Consider the following 16,755-nt stretch of genomic DNA (forward strand, 5'->3'; position numbering starts at 1 on the left):
TGCCTCTTCAGAAACTGTCATGGATGTGCAAGGGTAGATAATCTGTCTTTATATGGATTTAATTTGAAGCTCTGTAGGTCTTATACCTCTTACTGTAAATGTTGGTAACTTGCCTTGTTTTTAATTTCAGCTGCTTGACTTTTATGATGGTTTTGAAGAAGCCCTGAAGGTTTTAAACAATTACGCTTACGACAGCAAATTTCCACCAAACCCAAATGCTCACGTGTATTTGTACGAGTTTCTGAAGGGACATGATGCCTCACCTAAAAAACTCATGAAAGTACTGAGGGTAAGAATACCACTAGAAGGTTCTGATCTGCCTCACCTACTGATTTATAGCCTGTATCGTTTTAGTTTTTTGGCTCAGAAACCACATTTGCCCACATGAGTTGGATGTGTGGCGTTTATGTTCCTGCTGCCTTGTTCCTGCTCTTGGGATTGTCTACGTGCAGTATTTCAAGGCAAACTTTTAAGACTTGTTTGCACGCAGTTTTTTGGTCAGTTCCCTTGTCGATGGGAAATCTCTCTCCTGGGGTGGAGGGAATGTCTGGCACGTTGAGAGCTGTTACCTTAGCTGCATGGAATGGTCAGTCCTTTTCTACATGCTGTAGTCTGTTTCCTGCATGGGGAGGCATCTGGGCGGTCCAGAGCCGGGTTAGAGGGGTGGGGTCCAGCCGGGTCAGGGATGAGAGTTGGACCTGTGAACGTTGATGAAATCCCATGGGGAGGGGGATCGGTGGAATACAATGCCGGGGGTGGGGGGTGTCGATGGAATACCATGCGGGGGAGAGATGGGGCTCAGGGATGTTGGGGTGTACTGTGGTGGACTGAGGGGGGATGGATACTGGGACGGTAGTTAGTCATGGGAGGGGGGGGCAGACTGGAGCGGTTTACCTTCTCCTCGTGCTCAGGGACTCTCCCCACACTCATTCATGTCCGTGACACCAGATTCACATTTGTATGGCTTCAATGCAATGATCAAATTTTGTCTGATTTTTCGCAATAGCGTTATTAAATCACCCACCACCCCACGGGTAAAATACCCCAAAATTTAAAACTACCTGACAAAGTCATTTAAACTTAGACAAATACAGGCAAAACCCCACATCTTATCCTGCAATATGAAGGAAAAAACCTTCACACCAATATCACTGCGATTTGGCTAAAAACACTTCCAATCCCCAACATGGCTGCTCTGTCCACTGTTAATTGTAGGTCCTGAGACAATGTGACCAACCTTGACCCTCCTTTCGACTGCAGTCGAGATACTTGGATATGCTCTTAGAATAATTTAACTCGGACAGTATCCTTTGATCTTTAGAAATGGTTGAGCTACCCTCCTTAACCATGGCTGTGTTGGAAGTCCAGCTTCAGGCTAGAGGTCTAAATTCTAGTGGAAAATTATGGATGACTTGTGTGGCCAGAGATAAGTTTTGGTATTCCTTTCCAAGGATCAATTGCCCAAGGGTGGAGCTAATAATCTGAGGAGTGAGGAGCTAATAATCCTGGTTGAATCTCCACTAATTATATGGCATTCTGGGCACAAGCGCAAAATACACCCGCAGATACTCAAACTCTCGATTAACCACAAGCTCAGTTAACTAGGGGATTATCTGGCGTCTCACTGCAATGTTTATACAATTAAAACAAAGAACAAAGGAAAGTACAGCACAGGAACAGGCCTTTCAACCCTCCAAGCCTGCGTCAACTATGCTGCCCGTCTAAACTAAAATCTTCTACACTTTCGCGGTCCGTATCCCTCTATTTCCATCCTATTCATGTATTTGTCAAGATGTCCCTTAAACGTCACTATCGTCCCTGCTTCCACCACGAGTTCCAGGCACCCACTACCCTCTGTGTGAAAAAAAAACTTGCCTCGTACATCTCTAAATCTTGTCCTCACACCTTAAATCTTTGCCCCCTAGTAATGACCCCTCTACCCTGGGAAAAAGTCTCTGACTATCCACTCTGTCTATGCCCCTCATAATTTTGTAGACCTCTATCAGGTCGCCCCTCAACCTCCTTCGTTCCAGTGAGAACAAACAAGTTTATTCAACCTCTCCTCATAGCTAATGCCCTCCATACCAGGCAACATCCTGGTAAATCTCTTCTGCACCCTCTCTAAAGCCTCCGCATCCTTCTGGTAGTGTGGCGACCAGAATTGAACACTATACTCCAAGTGTGGCCTAACTAAGGTTCTATACAGTTGCAACATGACTTGCCAATTTTTATACTCAATGCCCCGGCCAATGAAGGCAAAAATGCCGTATACCTCCTTGACCACCTGCTCCACCTGTGTTGCCCCTTTCAGTGACCTGTGGACCTGTACACCTAGATCTCTCTGACTGTCAATACTCTTGAGGGTTCTACCATTCACTTGTATATTCCCTACCTGTATTAGATCTTCCAAAATGCATAAAATTCCTCGGTTTTCTTTAATAACAATTGGAAAATTTTCCTTGATTTTTCTTTTCTTCTCTAAATCGTGTTCTATGGAAAGACAAACTCTTCCCAGGAACCAGGATCTAAGATCCAATTGAAAATGTACATCCTTGACTGCTAACTTATTCAGGATATATACTCATCTTTGCGTACAAGCGACCTTTTTGGAACCAGCCATTTTTTGAAAAGTTTCTGTGTGGCATAACCTTTCAACAAACCTGTAATGCAGCTATTAATGGGAAGTAACATTTTGTTAGCCTTGTGCCCTCCTGGTTCCAAAATACATTGCGTAACGTAAGATAAAGGGAGATTTGAATCTGTGCCATCCTGCTATGCCCCTTCAGGATGTTGCCTTGTTTGTTGAAATGTTTCTATTCAATCTCCAGATATTGTATCAAATGGTTCCTTCCCATGAACTGATGTTGGAATTTCATTCACTCCTGCTGCAATCAGGTTAGTACTTTGGTGAAAATATCGTTTGTGCTGAAAATCGTGTGTACAATAGAAATTTGAACTCAAGTGCCAGACTTGAGATGCGAGTGGTATTTCCTGACCAAGGTGACGCTTTGGAACTGTGAAGCCAGTTGGTTGAAGGAAACCTATCATTGTTAAAACCAGAAGCCTAATCCATGTGATCTTAGTACTTTTATTGTTACAGAAAAAAAGAAGCATCATAAGGAGGCTCTGGACGTCCTCTTCTGCCTTCTGGATTTCGCAACCTGGAAAGAAAACGTCGGCACGTGGAAACGTTTAATGAAGCAGATGAAGAAAGCTATAGCTCAGTACGTACACTTGGAAAAGCATCAACTGTTTTATTACTTTGTAGACTTTCACTGAATCCTTTGTTCAGTCATGTTGTAGATTGCAATTTCTGATTGGTAAAACGCTGTATAGATAGGATCGCATTTGATTCCCACAAAATGCTCGATCAAGCAGTTGACTGTTGATTTCCGCTTGGGTATTAGTGGCAAAGGAGCGACTTCACTTTTGAATCCTAGCGGTAGCAGGGGGGAGGTTAGAATGGGAGATGGGTGGATGACTGGATAAGAAGTGAGGGGCTGGGTGGATAACCTGCTGGCAGCAGGATTCTCTTTCCCACGGAGGGCCAATTGGGTTTCCCATTGTGGCCACCTGCGCCATCAGGAAACCTGGTGTGGGTTCGCTGCCAATGAAGCTGAGGATCCTGCTGACGGGAAATCCCGCAGAGGGTCTTTCACATTCTTATGACATCCACAACGACTTCAGTGCGACCATTGGCTTACATGTTTGGCTCTGTGATAGCAATCTTTTAAAAATGTTTTTATTGGGTTTTATGTATGTCATACTTACAAATGCATGTACAGACAGAGAAACAAAAAAACACAAAGGAAGTATATATTAAAAAAATCAAAGAATATAGAAGAAAAGGGGAGCTCCCCCCCGCCTTTTTTTAACACAAAACAGGCAAAACAAAACCGGGTAAAGGGGCAGATGTCACTTGCATCTCTTGGTCGTTTTTTTGTTTTTTGTCCATTTGCCTCTGCTTCGGCCATTTGTCGTTCCTTCCTGTTCGTTCTTTCTCTCTTTCGCCTTGCAGTGCTTGTTGTGATCGTTGTCACTTCCTGCGCTCTCCCCGCAGTTTATGCTCCCTCCTCTTTCCTCCCCTTTCTGGCTCTCCTCTGTTTTTCTCCTTCCCTCATCCTCCCTCCTTGGTTCCCCTCCCACTCCCTTCTTCTCTGCTACTCTTTCTTTCCTGCTGGTTTTGGCTATTACCTCTTGCACTCCCCTCCCTCCATTCCCTCTCCGATCATGTCCTGGGTACTTTTCCCTGGCTCTTGGCTACTTGTTTATTTGTTTGTTAGCTGTAAACAGGTCCCGGAACAGTCGGGTGAATGGCTCCCATGTTTTGAGGAAGCCATCTTCCGACCCTCAGATGGTGAATTTGATTTTCTCCATGCTGCTTTATGAGTCCGAGATATAGAAGAGCAGGTCATCCGTGTAGAGCGAGACTCTGAATTCTCTGCCTCCTCTTTGGATCCCCCTCCAGTTCTTTGCTGTTCTGAATGCAGTCGCGAGGGCGAACAGCAGCGGCGAACGACAGCGGGCATCCCTGCCTTGTGCTCCTGTGCAGCTGGAAGCACTGGGAGCTGGTGTTGTTTGTCCGTACACTCGCCATGGGAGCATTGTACAGGAGTTTTACCCAGGAGGTGAAGCTTGTTCCAAGCCCAAACCATTCCAGTACCTCCATGAGGCACTTCCACTCGATTCTGTCGAAGATCTTTTCTGCGCCCAGGGAGATGACCACCTTAGGTGGGATCATGATCATGTTCAGCAGGCGCCTGATGTTCGAGGTTAGCTGTTTACCTTTGACAAAGCTCATTTCATCCTCTGCGGCCACCTCTGGTACGCAGTTCTCCAGCCTTTTGGCTCGGATTTTGGCCAGTATTTTGGCGCCCAAGTTTAGTAGTGAGATGGGTCTGTACGAACCACACTCCGTTGGATCTTTGTCTTTATTTGGTATTAGCAAGATTGAGGCATGTGCTAGTGTAGGTAGCACTGCCCCTCGCCTGCGAGTCTGTGAACATCTCCCTCAGGTATCCCACCCAGCCCTTCCTTACCCGCAGGCGATCCTGCTCTCTCCGGTGTATCTCTTGGCGAAGGACTAAGTCGGTCCCCTGTCGTTCCAGGTGGCTATCCTGATGGGGGGGCTTTTGTCCCCGCACTCCTGTGGGATTAACAATACTTAACTGGTGATCGCGCTCCTGCACTCCGGGGTTTCCCTTTGTTCAGATGCCGTCCTAGATGGCCACTGTCACTGCACTCCCCATGCGGTCGGTCCCTGTGCTCCAGGGTTTCCCTTTGTCCAGGGGGCACCCAACATGGCTGCCAACTGTGTGTCCGCCACGTGGGTAGGCCCCTGCACTCCGTGATCTCCCTTCACCCAAAGACCGTGCTAGGTGGTTGCTTGCAGTGCTTCCTTGCTCGGGGCCCTTGGTTGCGGCCCTTTGTAGCCATATTGCCGCTTTTGCTCTGGCCCTGTTTTTTTCCACTTTCCCTATGAACCCCTTTCCCCAGCTCTTTTGCTCTTTTCTCCCTTTGCTCCCCCATCCCTGCTGTTTGTTCCCCCACCCCCGCCTGGTGCTGTCCCCCCTGTCAGAGGTGCACCACAGCCTTTATCCGCTGCATGCTCCAGGTGTTAGCTTTCCCACTAGTGTGGTCCCGCCCCCCCCTCCTGGGAATTACTGTCTTGTTTTTCCCTCACCCGCTCTCTATAGTTACTGCTCGTTCTTTTCCCCTCTTACCCTGCATTCCTCTCGCTTGCCACTCCCCTTTCCCTTTTCCGCTGCTCCCGTTCTCTCGAACGAGGCCGCGTTCTCCCACGCGAAGTGGTCTCTCAGGTGTTCGCTTGCTACTTGTCGCTCATGATGTGTTTTGGGGGGGTGGGGAGCGGGGGTTCCTTGCTATGGGCTCTTGATCATTTTGCCCTGCTGTCGCTGCTCTAATCCGCACTCCACGACGAGCTTGTCTGCCTCGGTAGGGGTGTGAAGAAGTGTTCCTTGCCTTAGCATGTGACCCACACCTTGCTGGGTACAGCATACCAAAGCGTACGCCGTTCTTCTACACTGCTGACTTCACTCTGTTAAATTCCACCCGTCGCTTGGCCAGGTCAGCCCCAATGTCCTGTTATGTTTTATTTTGTGTCCTTCCCAGCATAGGATTCTTTTGCAGTCCTGGGACTGGTGCAGTTTGGCTATTACTGCCCTCGGTTGCTCACCGGCTTTGAGTTGCGGATGCAGCGACCGGTGAGTCCTGTCTATGGTTGGCTCGTCCGATTGCTGCTGTTCCTGCCCCTTCCACTCAAGGGGCGGGATTCTCCGACCCCCCGGGGTTTCGGAGAATCGCCCGGGGCCGGCATCAATCCCGCCCCCGCCGTGTCCCGAATTCTCCGCCCCCCTGAGATTCGGCAGGGGCGAGAGTTGCGCCGCGCCAGTCGGCGAGCCCCCCCGCGGCGATTCTCCGGCCCGCGATGGGCCGAAGTCCCGCCGCTGACGGGCCTCTCCCACCGGCCTGCGTTAAACCACCTACCTGACAGGTGGGATTGGCAGCACGGGCGGGCTCCGGGGTCCTGGGGGGGGCGCACGGTGATCTGACCCCGGGGGGTGCCCCCATTGTGGCCTGGCCCGCGATCGGGGCCCACCAATTGGTGGGCGGGCCTGTGCTGTGGGGGCACTCTTTTTCTTCTGGCGGAAGAGGCCCCCTCCCCTGCGCATGCGCCGGTGTGACGTCAGCAGCCGCTGACGCTCTGGCGCATGCGCGGACTTACGCCGGCCGGCAAAGTCCTTTCGGAGTGGGAACCACTCCGGCGCGGGTCTAGCCCCTCAATGTGAGGGCTTGGCCCCTAAAGTTGCGGAGAATTCCGCACCTTTGGGGCGGCCCGACACCGGAGTGGTTCATGCCATCCGACACGCCGGGACCCCCGCCCCGCCGGGGAAGGGAGAATCCTGGCCCTGGTCTCTTTTCGGTCCCTATACTGGCTTTTCCCGGTCATTTTTGCCCCTCTCTTTCTTCACTCTCCCGTCGCAATAAGGTGGGGGAATGAATTGCCGGGTTTTTGGCGAGTTTTTGTTAAAAGTGGCTATTTTTCGGATCCACGGGAAGAGAGCAACCTGACGCGCAACTGCTCAGCATATCGTCATCACCGGAAGTCCATGTAATAGCGATCTACTCATAGTAAGATGCCGCGAGTAGCAATGATGAGATGAATGACCAGATAATCTGTTTTTGTGGCAGTTGAGGCTTAAATCTTGATCGAGTCATTGGGAGAACTCCTCAGGTTTTAGCATGGATAGTGTCATGAGATTCTTTTATATTGATTAAGGTAGCTAGGGCCTTAGTTTAACCTCTCATCTGAAAGAAACTTCCTCGATGCACGGGACGTTCTCTCTCCTCGGGTACTGTTCTTCTTACCTTCAAATCTGCTGTCACCACCCCTCTCCACAAAAGACCAACCCTTGACCCCATCTTCCATTGCAAACTCTCACCTCCTTTTCCTACCCAAATCTGTACCCATCTGTTTCAGAACTTGATGTTTGAATCTGTTCAATCGAGTTTTAACTTCTGTTATGGGATTGAAAACCGAAGAATCTCTGCAGTGCAGAAGGAGGCAATTCGGCCAGCGAGTCTGCACCAACACTCGAGCATCCTACCCCTGTAACCCCACTTAAGCTGCACATCTTTGGACTGTGGGAGGATACCCATGCAGACACGGGGAGAATGTGTAAACCCCACACTGACAGTTACCCAAGGCTGGAATTGAGCCCGGGTCCTTGGCGCGTGAGGCAGCTAGGGTAACCACGGTGCTTCTGTCAAAGTCATAAATTACTTCCTAAGGGACTGTGACAAAAGTAAACATTCCCTCCTCGTCGCCACAATTTCTTCCAACTCCACAACCAACCTCCAAGATCGCTGCGTTTGTTTAATTCTGTCTTTTTGGACAGCAGTGATTCTAATTGCTCCACGATTGGTGGCTGTGCGTTCTGACGCCAAGGCCCTAATCTCTGGGGTTTGATCCCAGAACCCCCCTCAATCAGCCCTCTCAATTGCTTTCCTCCTTTTAAGACACTCCTTAAACCTTATCTCTTGACAACTCTTTTGGTCTAATCTGATATTTCCTTATGTGGCCTGGTGGAAGATTTTGCCTTTTATTGTTCCTATGAGGGAAGTGAGGAGTTCTTGTTATTTTAAAGCTGTTTTATAAATAACTAATAGTCTAGTGAGGTTGGAAGCCACAAGTTGCTGGTTCATTTTATTACCATAAGTTTGAAAACAATTATTTTTTTGATCAGATTTTACAGTGTGATTATTTTATCTTTCTTTAGGGGTCACACTGACTGGATCAAAGAGCAGTGGGAGTTGAGACAAGATTGGTGGCCTGCATTTCATTTCACTGAATTCCGAGCACATCGGGACTTTGAAGAAAATGAGAGCTCCGCTTGTAGGAAAGCGATGATTGCAGGAATCCTAATGGGGAAAGGTAAACTTCAAAATCCCACTTTCAGGCCAATGCTATGGATGGGAATAAAAGCAAATTGCTGCGGATACTGGAAGTGTGGAATAAAAACCAAAAATGCTGGAAAGCTTCAGCAGGTCTGGCAGCAGCTGTGTCGAGCGAGAGGCAGAGTTAACTTTTCAAGTCCGTCCGACTCTTCAGAGCCTTTGAAGAAGTCACATGGATGTGAAATGTTAACTCCGTCTCTCTGTCTTTCCTCTCCCAGATGCTGCCAGACTTGCTGAGTCTTTTCAGCGTTGTCTGTTATGTACGTGGAGTTGAGACTTATTTCGTTAAGCCCATAGTATTGAAAAGACGATGACGGGTTCCACATTTTACACCCCATTAATTTCAGCTCAACCAAAACTCTATTACTGGTGTCCTAACTTAACTAAATCCCATTCGTCCTTGTGCCTGCTGACCTGCATTGGCTCTCAGTTAAGCAATGCCTTGACTTGAAAATTCTCAAACCTGTTTGCAAATCTCTCCCTGGCCATGCCCCTCCCAATCTCCTCCAGTCACGCAACCCTACATGATCTCTGCCTTTCACTAATTCTGGTCTCTTGAGCATCCTCAGTTTTGACCACCCCACATTTCGGTGGCCATGCCTTCAGCTGCTTCGGTGCTAAGCCCTAAAATTCCTTCCCTCAACCTCTGTCCCTCTACCTCTGTTTCCTCCTCTTCGATGCTTCTCAAAGCCTATCTCTGTGACACGCTTTGGGTCATTTCCTTAATAGCACCTTGTGTGGCTTAGTGTCGTAATTTATTTTATAATCAAGAGCTTTGGTATATTTTCATATGTTCAGGGCACTAAGTATATGATTACAAGATGTCGTTGCTCAAACTTTTTTTTAATGAGTAAATTAGAAAAGTGATGAGAAGCGAAGTGTGAATGAGGCCCCAGATCTCCAGTCGGACCAGGAACTAGTATGCTTGTTTGAGTTGCAGCAAAACGTTATGTGAGTTGCTTGGGCCGTCGTTTCAAGCCAGTCTTTCATCTACTTGCTTTGAGATGAAATCGCAGCCATTTGCTAACACTTGAAACATTTGGTAAGTTGGTGGCAAATTGCCTGTGCAAATTTATTTTGCAGTTAAACTTTGGATGGACCCGTACATCTGATTACATAATGAATTCTTATGTTTCTTCAAAATTATAATCAAATATTCAGTGCCACAAAACTTTATTCAAAAGATGTAGGGTGTTTAAAATTAATCCACTTTGTGAAGTCAAAATGTGCTACTTACAGCTGTTGCTGCCTAACTTGTGGTCCTTAATACCAGCTATGAACTCTGAAACAGAAATTCAACACAGAATGGAAATGAACCGCAGGACCCTGTGGTCTCTATGGATTAACAAAACATAGGGCCAGATCTTCCAGTATCAGGAGTGGTGATGTGAGCTCAAGTTGTTGGTGCGTGTTGGAAGTTCTTACGTTGTGTAATTGCCCAGGACGTTTAAATTTGCAATGGGCTTACTTGCGCTATTATGGATGCTATGTCTGTTACCTCGGGTCGGAGATTTGGGCTAGTTACATTCTGCTTGCCCAGATACTTGCGCACAAAACATTACTGTTTAATTTCTGGTTCAACTCAACCCACTACAACAACTGATTTTCAGCCACATCTCGTGACCTGACTACCACCGCCGATCATCGCCCTGACTACCTGTACCCATGCCCCCAGCCACTCACCCACTGAAAAACATGACACCTTTAAAATCTTGCATGAATGCAAAAGGGTGTAAAAAAGTGGGGTGTCGTCTGCGCTGCTTCTCCAGTTTTCTGCCTGAATCTCTGCGTTGAGGCTAGAGGCCCCAGCTCAAAAGGTGCAAAAGGAAGACACACAATGATCTCTGGAGACAGCAGTAATACACTCATCATCACCAGGAATCGGAAGATCTGAATCATATACTACATCTAACTGAGTCATGAAGAGCTCCTTTTTCAACGCAATTAGGAGTTCCTTTTATAAATTTCTGTGATTCTCCCCTCCTGCACTACTTTACTATATTTCCATTTTACCTATTCCCTTTCTCTGCTTCCGCTGCCCCAAATGTGGCTCACGTAACATTCTCCTCGAGCTTGTTTTTTCCTCCCATTTTTCCTCTTGAGCTTTGTCTGTTTTTCTCTTGTCCATATTCATCTTACAGTGTAATGCCAGGTGTGATGAACGGTATTAATAACTGCTGTAAACGGTACCTGACCTTTAATACCTTGCCCCTTTAAGAGGCTTGGAACCCTGAGGGACTCCGCCTCTGGCTACGCCCCCAGGAAACGGTATATAGGATAAGGCTCCATGTGGTGAGCACACTTCTCTCGGATGCTGTTCAGTTCTCTATAGATTAAAGCCTTTTGATTACCGACCTCGCTCTCGCGTCGTAATTGAGGGTGCCTCACCAGGGAAGGTGACTAAGATACAAACAATATCTAGAGATAGTGATGGAAAGGCCTTTCTGGAATTTCCCTCTATTATTGGGTGGAATTCCCAGCATAGTTGCACTGAATACGTATCCCAGCCATGTAGGTAGCCCAGGAGGCCCATGGATAAGCTATGGGTAGAATCCACTGGGGCGTTACTCTATTCCAATCACCATGGCCTTTGATCTTTTTTCCTTCCTCTCCTTTGCAGTTGCGATCACCATCCAAATACAATGACTCCTAAATCACTGCAGCTGTACGAGTTACCAATTCATAGAATTTACAGTGCAGAAGGAGGCCATTCGGCCCATCAAGTCTGCACCCTACCCAAACCCACAGCTTCACCCTACCCCATAACCCAGTAACCCCACCCAACACTAAGGGCAATTTTGGACGCAAAGGGCAATTTAGCATGGCCAATCCACCTAACCTGCACATCTTTGGACTGTGGGAGGAAACTGGAGCACCCGGAGAAAATCCACACAAACACGGGAGAACGTGCAGACTCCGCACAGACAGTGACCCAAGCCGGGAATCGAACCTGGGACCCTGGAGCTGTGAATCAATTGTGCTAACCACTATGCTATCGTGCTGCCCTAATTCTTATTAGTCAGGTTTGCTACGTCCTCTTGCTTTTGTCATGCATTTCTGTTGATTCGCCATGGTGATCACCTTTGCCCTTTTCTAGCCATTTTGTCATGGTTAGTGCCTCACTAAACTTACCCCCTCTTTTTCTGAAATCCTTTTGCCTCTCCCAGTATCCTAGTATGCTAAAAAATGCTTGACTTGGTTGTCGCCTCCTGCTATGGAGCAGCTTATCTCCGTCCTTTGTTTAAACATGCTAACATCTAATCACCCTTTCCTAATCTACTTTTATTATTTAGGTGTGCTCATGTCATCAGCAGTTAACTTTACCCTCTCTTTCCCTCTTTTCCACCTACTGCCCTTCTCTTTCCAAACCATATCAATAATCGTTCAAATCAAATCAGTTAAATTAGTTGTTTGCTAAGGATTAAAAAATTTGTTAAATGAGAAAGATGGAAAAATAATAGGACTTCAAAGCATACATCTGAAATTGAATAGGGAATAAAAATAACCTTAATGTAATTTTCTGTTTAAAATCAATGGCGTACATTTAAACCACGACAGAAACTATAACCAAACCCATCTCAGTTGCATCTATTTTCACAGTCTAAAGATTATTTATTTAGCCATCAACGTCTATGCAGATTGCTAATGTACTTTCTTCAGATTGCTGTGGCTTGTAATTAAGTAACATGAGTCAATCTCATGTACCTGGCCACCAGCAATTTTGGTAATGTCAGCATAATGACTCCGCTACTGAAGTGACACACAGAAGTTGTCTCTGGGAAAGCCATTAGTAGAAAAATTCATGCAGTCAGAGTGGGGGAGTGATTAGAAAGCAGACTACATCATTTTCTAATCCATCTGGATTCTACTAAGTTGTAGCATGGGACATTCCGAGTACCTGCATTTTAACTAATTTTCTGCAACTCGGAATTTCGGAGTTATTTTGGTTTATTTCCCAAGCCGAGCCTTGGAAACCTATTTCTCAAATGGGGGTGATCGAACTGTTATGGGCTGCGGAAGAGCAGCTTGGGTTTTTTGTGCTTACGAAGATTTGTGCCTGCACCTTGCTGAACTCAGCTAATTTTTCCAACATTTGAATCTGTTTCTCTCTCCTCATTTAGGTTGTAAGTACTTTGCCATCATTTACCACCTGGGATATAAAGTCCAAAATGTGAAACTGAAGAAGATGAGGCAATATGTGAAGGATCACAACCTGCTGCAGCTGAGCGCATGTTGAATTGGAGGAGTCTGCACTTACAGTTTATAAAACTTGAAAATAGAATTGACCTAAATTTCTAACATTTCGGGGAAGGATAGCTTTGCAAGCATTCTCTATCTCTCTCACCTGTAAGAAAAATGCTGCTTTATGCTGGCAGCTTCTTCTTTTGTTCAAAGGAAATAGGAATGTGACGTGGGGTGGGCAGGGAGAGCACAGTATTGGGGTTGAGAGGTGGGTTATTGCCTCTTCCAACAGGCAAAGGTTTTCTTCAGTGTGAGGCATTAGTTATTTTTGTTCCTTTATCAGAATTACAAAGTCAAAGCAGGGTAGGCAGGGACAAACCTTATTCCACCTCCTCTCCTGTTCCAAAAACCAATTTAAATTCAAATTGAATCCAATTCATGGTCCCCACAAGAGAGACAACCAGATCCAGACATGACACCTGACCTCACCTTCGCCCTTAGCCAAAAGACCAAGAAGCGGTATGTGAGGCATTAGTTGAGATTGTTTTGGAGAACATTCCATAAGAAACCATACGGTGGCACAGTGGTTAGCACTGCTGCTTCACAGTGTCAGGAACCTGGGTTCATTTCTGGCCTTGGATGACTATCTGACTGTCAGTGTGGAGTTTGTACAATCTCCCCCTGTCCGCGTGGGATTCCTCCGGGTGCTCTGGTTTCCTCCCACAGTCAAAAGATGTGCGGGTTCGGTAGAGAGACCATGATAAATTGCCCCTTAGTGTCCAAAAGGTTAGGTGGGGTTACTGGGTTATCAGGATAGGTTGGGGAGTGGGCTTAGGTAGGGTGTTCTTTCAGAGGGTCGGTGCAGACATGATGGACCAAAAGGCCTCCTTTTCCATTGTGGGGTGGTGCAGATTCGATGGGCTAAATGACCTCCTGCTGCACTGTCTGAATTCTATTCTATGATTCTAAGATATCCGTGGTATATAAAACTGCTCATTGGAAAGGTGTAAAAAAAAATGTTCAGTTTTTGAATTTTATACTGTTGCAAGCCCATAATAGTTTGCAAGCAAACGTTGAATGATATTATTTTAACAAAAAATGTACAAACGAATGTATTTGATATAGCAAAAAAGAAATACACTTAAATAAAATGATGTGCTTGGGGTTTTGGTGCTTTTTTCTTTATTAGGACTGTGCAGCGGCGGAGTTGGAATGGACGGAAGCTTGTGGTGGTATAGTGGGTTTAAGTATCATCGAATTCAGCTGAAATGAATGGTTTGAATGCTAAATGCAATTAAATTTGACTTGGCTCCTGGTAATCAAATAGACGAATAGAATGTTGGCCTTTTTTACCTGGAAGGTTGTAATACAAAGGAGAAGAGGTGTTATCACAGCTGAAGTACTGTCTACGATTCTGGGCACTAACCATTAGAAAGGATGTATTAATCTTGAAAGGTCAGCGTCATCAAAATGTGTTTTCAAGGTTCCAGTGATTAAATTGAAGAGATTACAGGACTTGTGCTTGTATTTCTTGGAATTGTAAAAGGTTGAGGGGTGATTTTGATTAAGCCTTTTAAAGTCTAGACAAAAATTAATGGGTTTGATGGCAAGAAACATTTTCTGTTGATGACCGAGTAGCACGAGGAGATGGGAAACATGTGGCGGGATTTTGTGGCCCCTTCCCCGGCGTGTTCTCCCACTTGCCATTGACCGTTGGCGGGATCTTCCTGTCCCGCCAATGTCGAAATCTTTTGCCCGTCTCACTGTTGGAGAACCCATTTGGGGGGTGGGGTGGGGGGGGGGGGGAGAATCCTGAGTTATTTAGGAGAGAAGTTGGGAAACACCAGTTCACGCATAGTAGTAGAGTTGTGGAAGTCTCATCCGCAAAAACAAGCACTAGATGCTAGCTCAGTTAAGCATATAAAACGGAGAGAGACGAATGGTTAACATATTGCAGGACATGTAGCCAAAGCAGGACATGTAGCCAAAGCAAGTAAATGGAGTTTGGAGTCAAATCAGCCATGATCATGTTGAATGGCAAAACATGCTCAAGGAGCTGATTCTCCCACTCCTTGCTGTGACTCCAAAGGGCAGAATTTCTCTTGCGTTAGAATTATCAAATTAATAGACCTCAATGTTTGCTGTGGGAAGTACTAAATAAGTCATGTTTTTGCTTATTGTATATTGAGATGGGAATGGAAGGAGCTTGCTCTGCATCCAAGTTGTCCTGTAAGTGAGCTGATGATTCGGACTTTTTTGATGAAGTGCCCTAATCCATAAATAATGACCTCCCTCACTATGCAATAAGCCTTCCGAATTGAGTGCTGTACTAACCACCTTTGTTCGTTAAATGAGTGCATCTAACGCTCTTTAAACATGAAAATTTACAAGCTTCATAACTTTTTTAAAAGATACTGTTTTTCTATTCTTAGAACCACATTCTCCCTCACATTTTACTCTCTGCCATCTTGTCCCCCTCTCTTTGCAGCTTCTTTGTGTCCACAACATATATTTCCACCAGGCTTTGCATCATCTGCAAACCTAGATATACTACTCTGTCCTTTCATCCAAGTCATTGATCATATATAATGGGGCCCCAGCACTGATCCTTGCAGTACTCCAACTTGAAAATTTCTCATTTAGCCCTACTCACTGCTTCCTGTCCATTAACCAATCCACTATTTATGTTAATATAGTACCCTCAAATCCACGAGTCCTTTTCTTGCCTATTAATCTTTAGTGTTGCACCTTAATGAATGTCTTCTTTGAAAATCCAGATATCTACATCTTATGGTTTCCCTTTATTTATTAGTTACATCCTGAGAAAATTCTTAACTTGACAAAAATGATTTCCCTTTTGTAAACAGTGGTGTAAAATATCTCCTGATGAAGGAAACAACAACAAGATGCAACAACATCTATAAACATATTGGCAAATCCTTGAGGAAATACATCTGCTTGTACTCACAAGAGGGCTTAATATACCTGTAAAACAATTTAGGATTTTCCTTTATTTTATCTGCCAGTATCCATTTATGTCCCCTCTTTGCTCTCCTAATTTACTTTTTCAGTTCCCTTTTGCACATTCTATACGTGTCCAGGGCTTCTGCTGTTCTGAACCTTCGATATCTACCATAAGCCTCCTTTTTCTTATCTCAAGGATTACAGTAGGAAATGAAAGCAGTTTAAACGCCTCAGGGCGTTCCCGTAGCTGCTGCAGGACAAGGGGGTCTGGTTACATCAAAACTGAGCCACACTGGAGCCTGTACATCAGTCCCGCTGGAGGCCCAAGGCTGCCGCTGGAGCAGGAAGGTTCACTAATTTCTGAGTATAGATAAGTGTGCACTTTTTTCTTCCAGTATCAATGGATTGTGGCTTTCCACCAATGGAAGCTACGGGCCTATGTCTCTCAAAAATTGCTTCCAATAGTTTCCTCCCCCATTGAGGTTAGACTGACAGGCCTGTAGTTTCCTGGTTTGTCCCTTCTTGGACAATGGTACGACATTGGCTATCCTTAAATCCTCTGGTCCTGTGGCCAGAGGGGAATTGAAAATTAATCCCTGCTATTTCCTCCCTTGCCTTACTCAACAACCTGGGATATATTACATCTGGCCCTGAAGATATGTCTACTTTTATGCTTGCCAGGCCACTCAGAACCTCGTCTATATGTTAATCTCTAATTTTATCACATTCTGTCTCCCTGACTTCTATACCCACACTGCCCCTCTCATGAATGAACACTGACACAAAGTATTAATTTACCTACATCCTCCAGCTCCACACGCAAATTACCACTGTGGTCCTTAATGGGCCCTACTCTTTCCCTAGTTATCCTTTTACCTTATTGTAGCTGTAAAACAATTTAGGATTTTCCTTAATTTTATTTGCCAGTCTCCTTTCATGTCCCCTCTTTGCTCTCCTAATTTACTTTTTAAGTTCCCTTTTGCACCTATACATCTCCAGGGCTTCTGCTGTTCTGAACCCTCAAAATCTGCCATAAGCCTGTCTTTTTCTCCTTATCCAATGCTGTATACCTTCAGGGTTCATTGGATTTGTTGGTCCCACCCTTTTTCTTGATTGGAACTTGTTGGCCCT

At 45.7% G+C, this 16,755-nt stretch overlaps 2 protein-coding genes across 5 annotated transcripts in view; both read left to right on the top strand.

Moving 5' to 3' along the window:
* Nucleotides 1–13,379, top strand: part of taf1a (TATA box binding protein (TBP)-associated factor, RNA polymerase I, A) — a 29,451-nt gene extending 16,072 nt beyond the window's left edge. For all 4 annotated transcript variants that reach the window (XM_038810654.1, XM_038810672.1, XM_038810665.1 and 1 more), the window contains 5 exons: nt 131–289; nt 2,829–2,895; nt 3,101–3,224; nt 8,301–8,455; nt 12,600–13,379. In XM_038810654.1, the coding sequence (XP_038666582.1) occupies nt 131–289; nt 2,829–2,895; nt 3,101–3,224; nt 8,301–8,455; nt 12,600–12,715 (621 nt within the window). In that variant the 3' untranslated portion in view covers nt 12,716–13,379. The remainder of the gene's footprint in view (nt 1–130; nt 290–2,828; nt 2,896–3,100; nt 3,225–8,300; nt 8,456–12,599) is intronic.
* The window catches only part of hhipl2 (HHIP-like 2), a 54,923-nt gene continuing 51,300 nt past the window's right edge, over nt 13,133–16,755 (top strand). Inside the window, exons 1-2 of the mRNA XM_038793482.1 lie at nt 13,133–13,179; nt 14,850–14,889. Coding sequence (XP_038649410.1) covers nt 13,133–13,179; nt 14,850–14,889 — 87 coding nt within the window. The remainder of the gene's footprint in view (nt 13,180–14,849; nt 14,890–16,755) is intronic.

This window comes from Scyliorhinus canicula, chromosome 1 (genome assembly GCF_902713615.1).
Source record: "Scyliorhinus canicula chromosome 1, sScyCan1.1, whole genome shotgun sequence".
NCBI classification, from domain to species: Eukaryota; Metazoa; Chordata; class Chondrichthyes; order Carcharhiniformes; family Scyliorhinidae; genus Scyliorhinus; species Scyliorhinus canicula.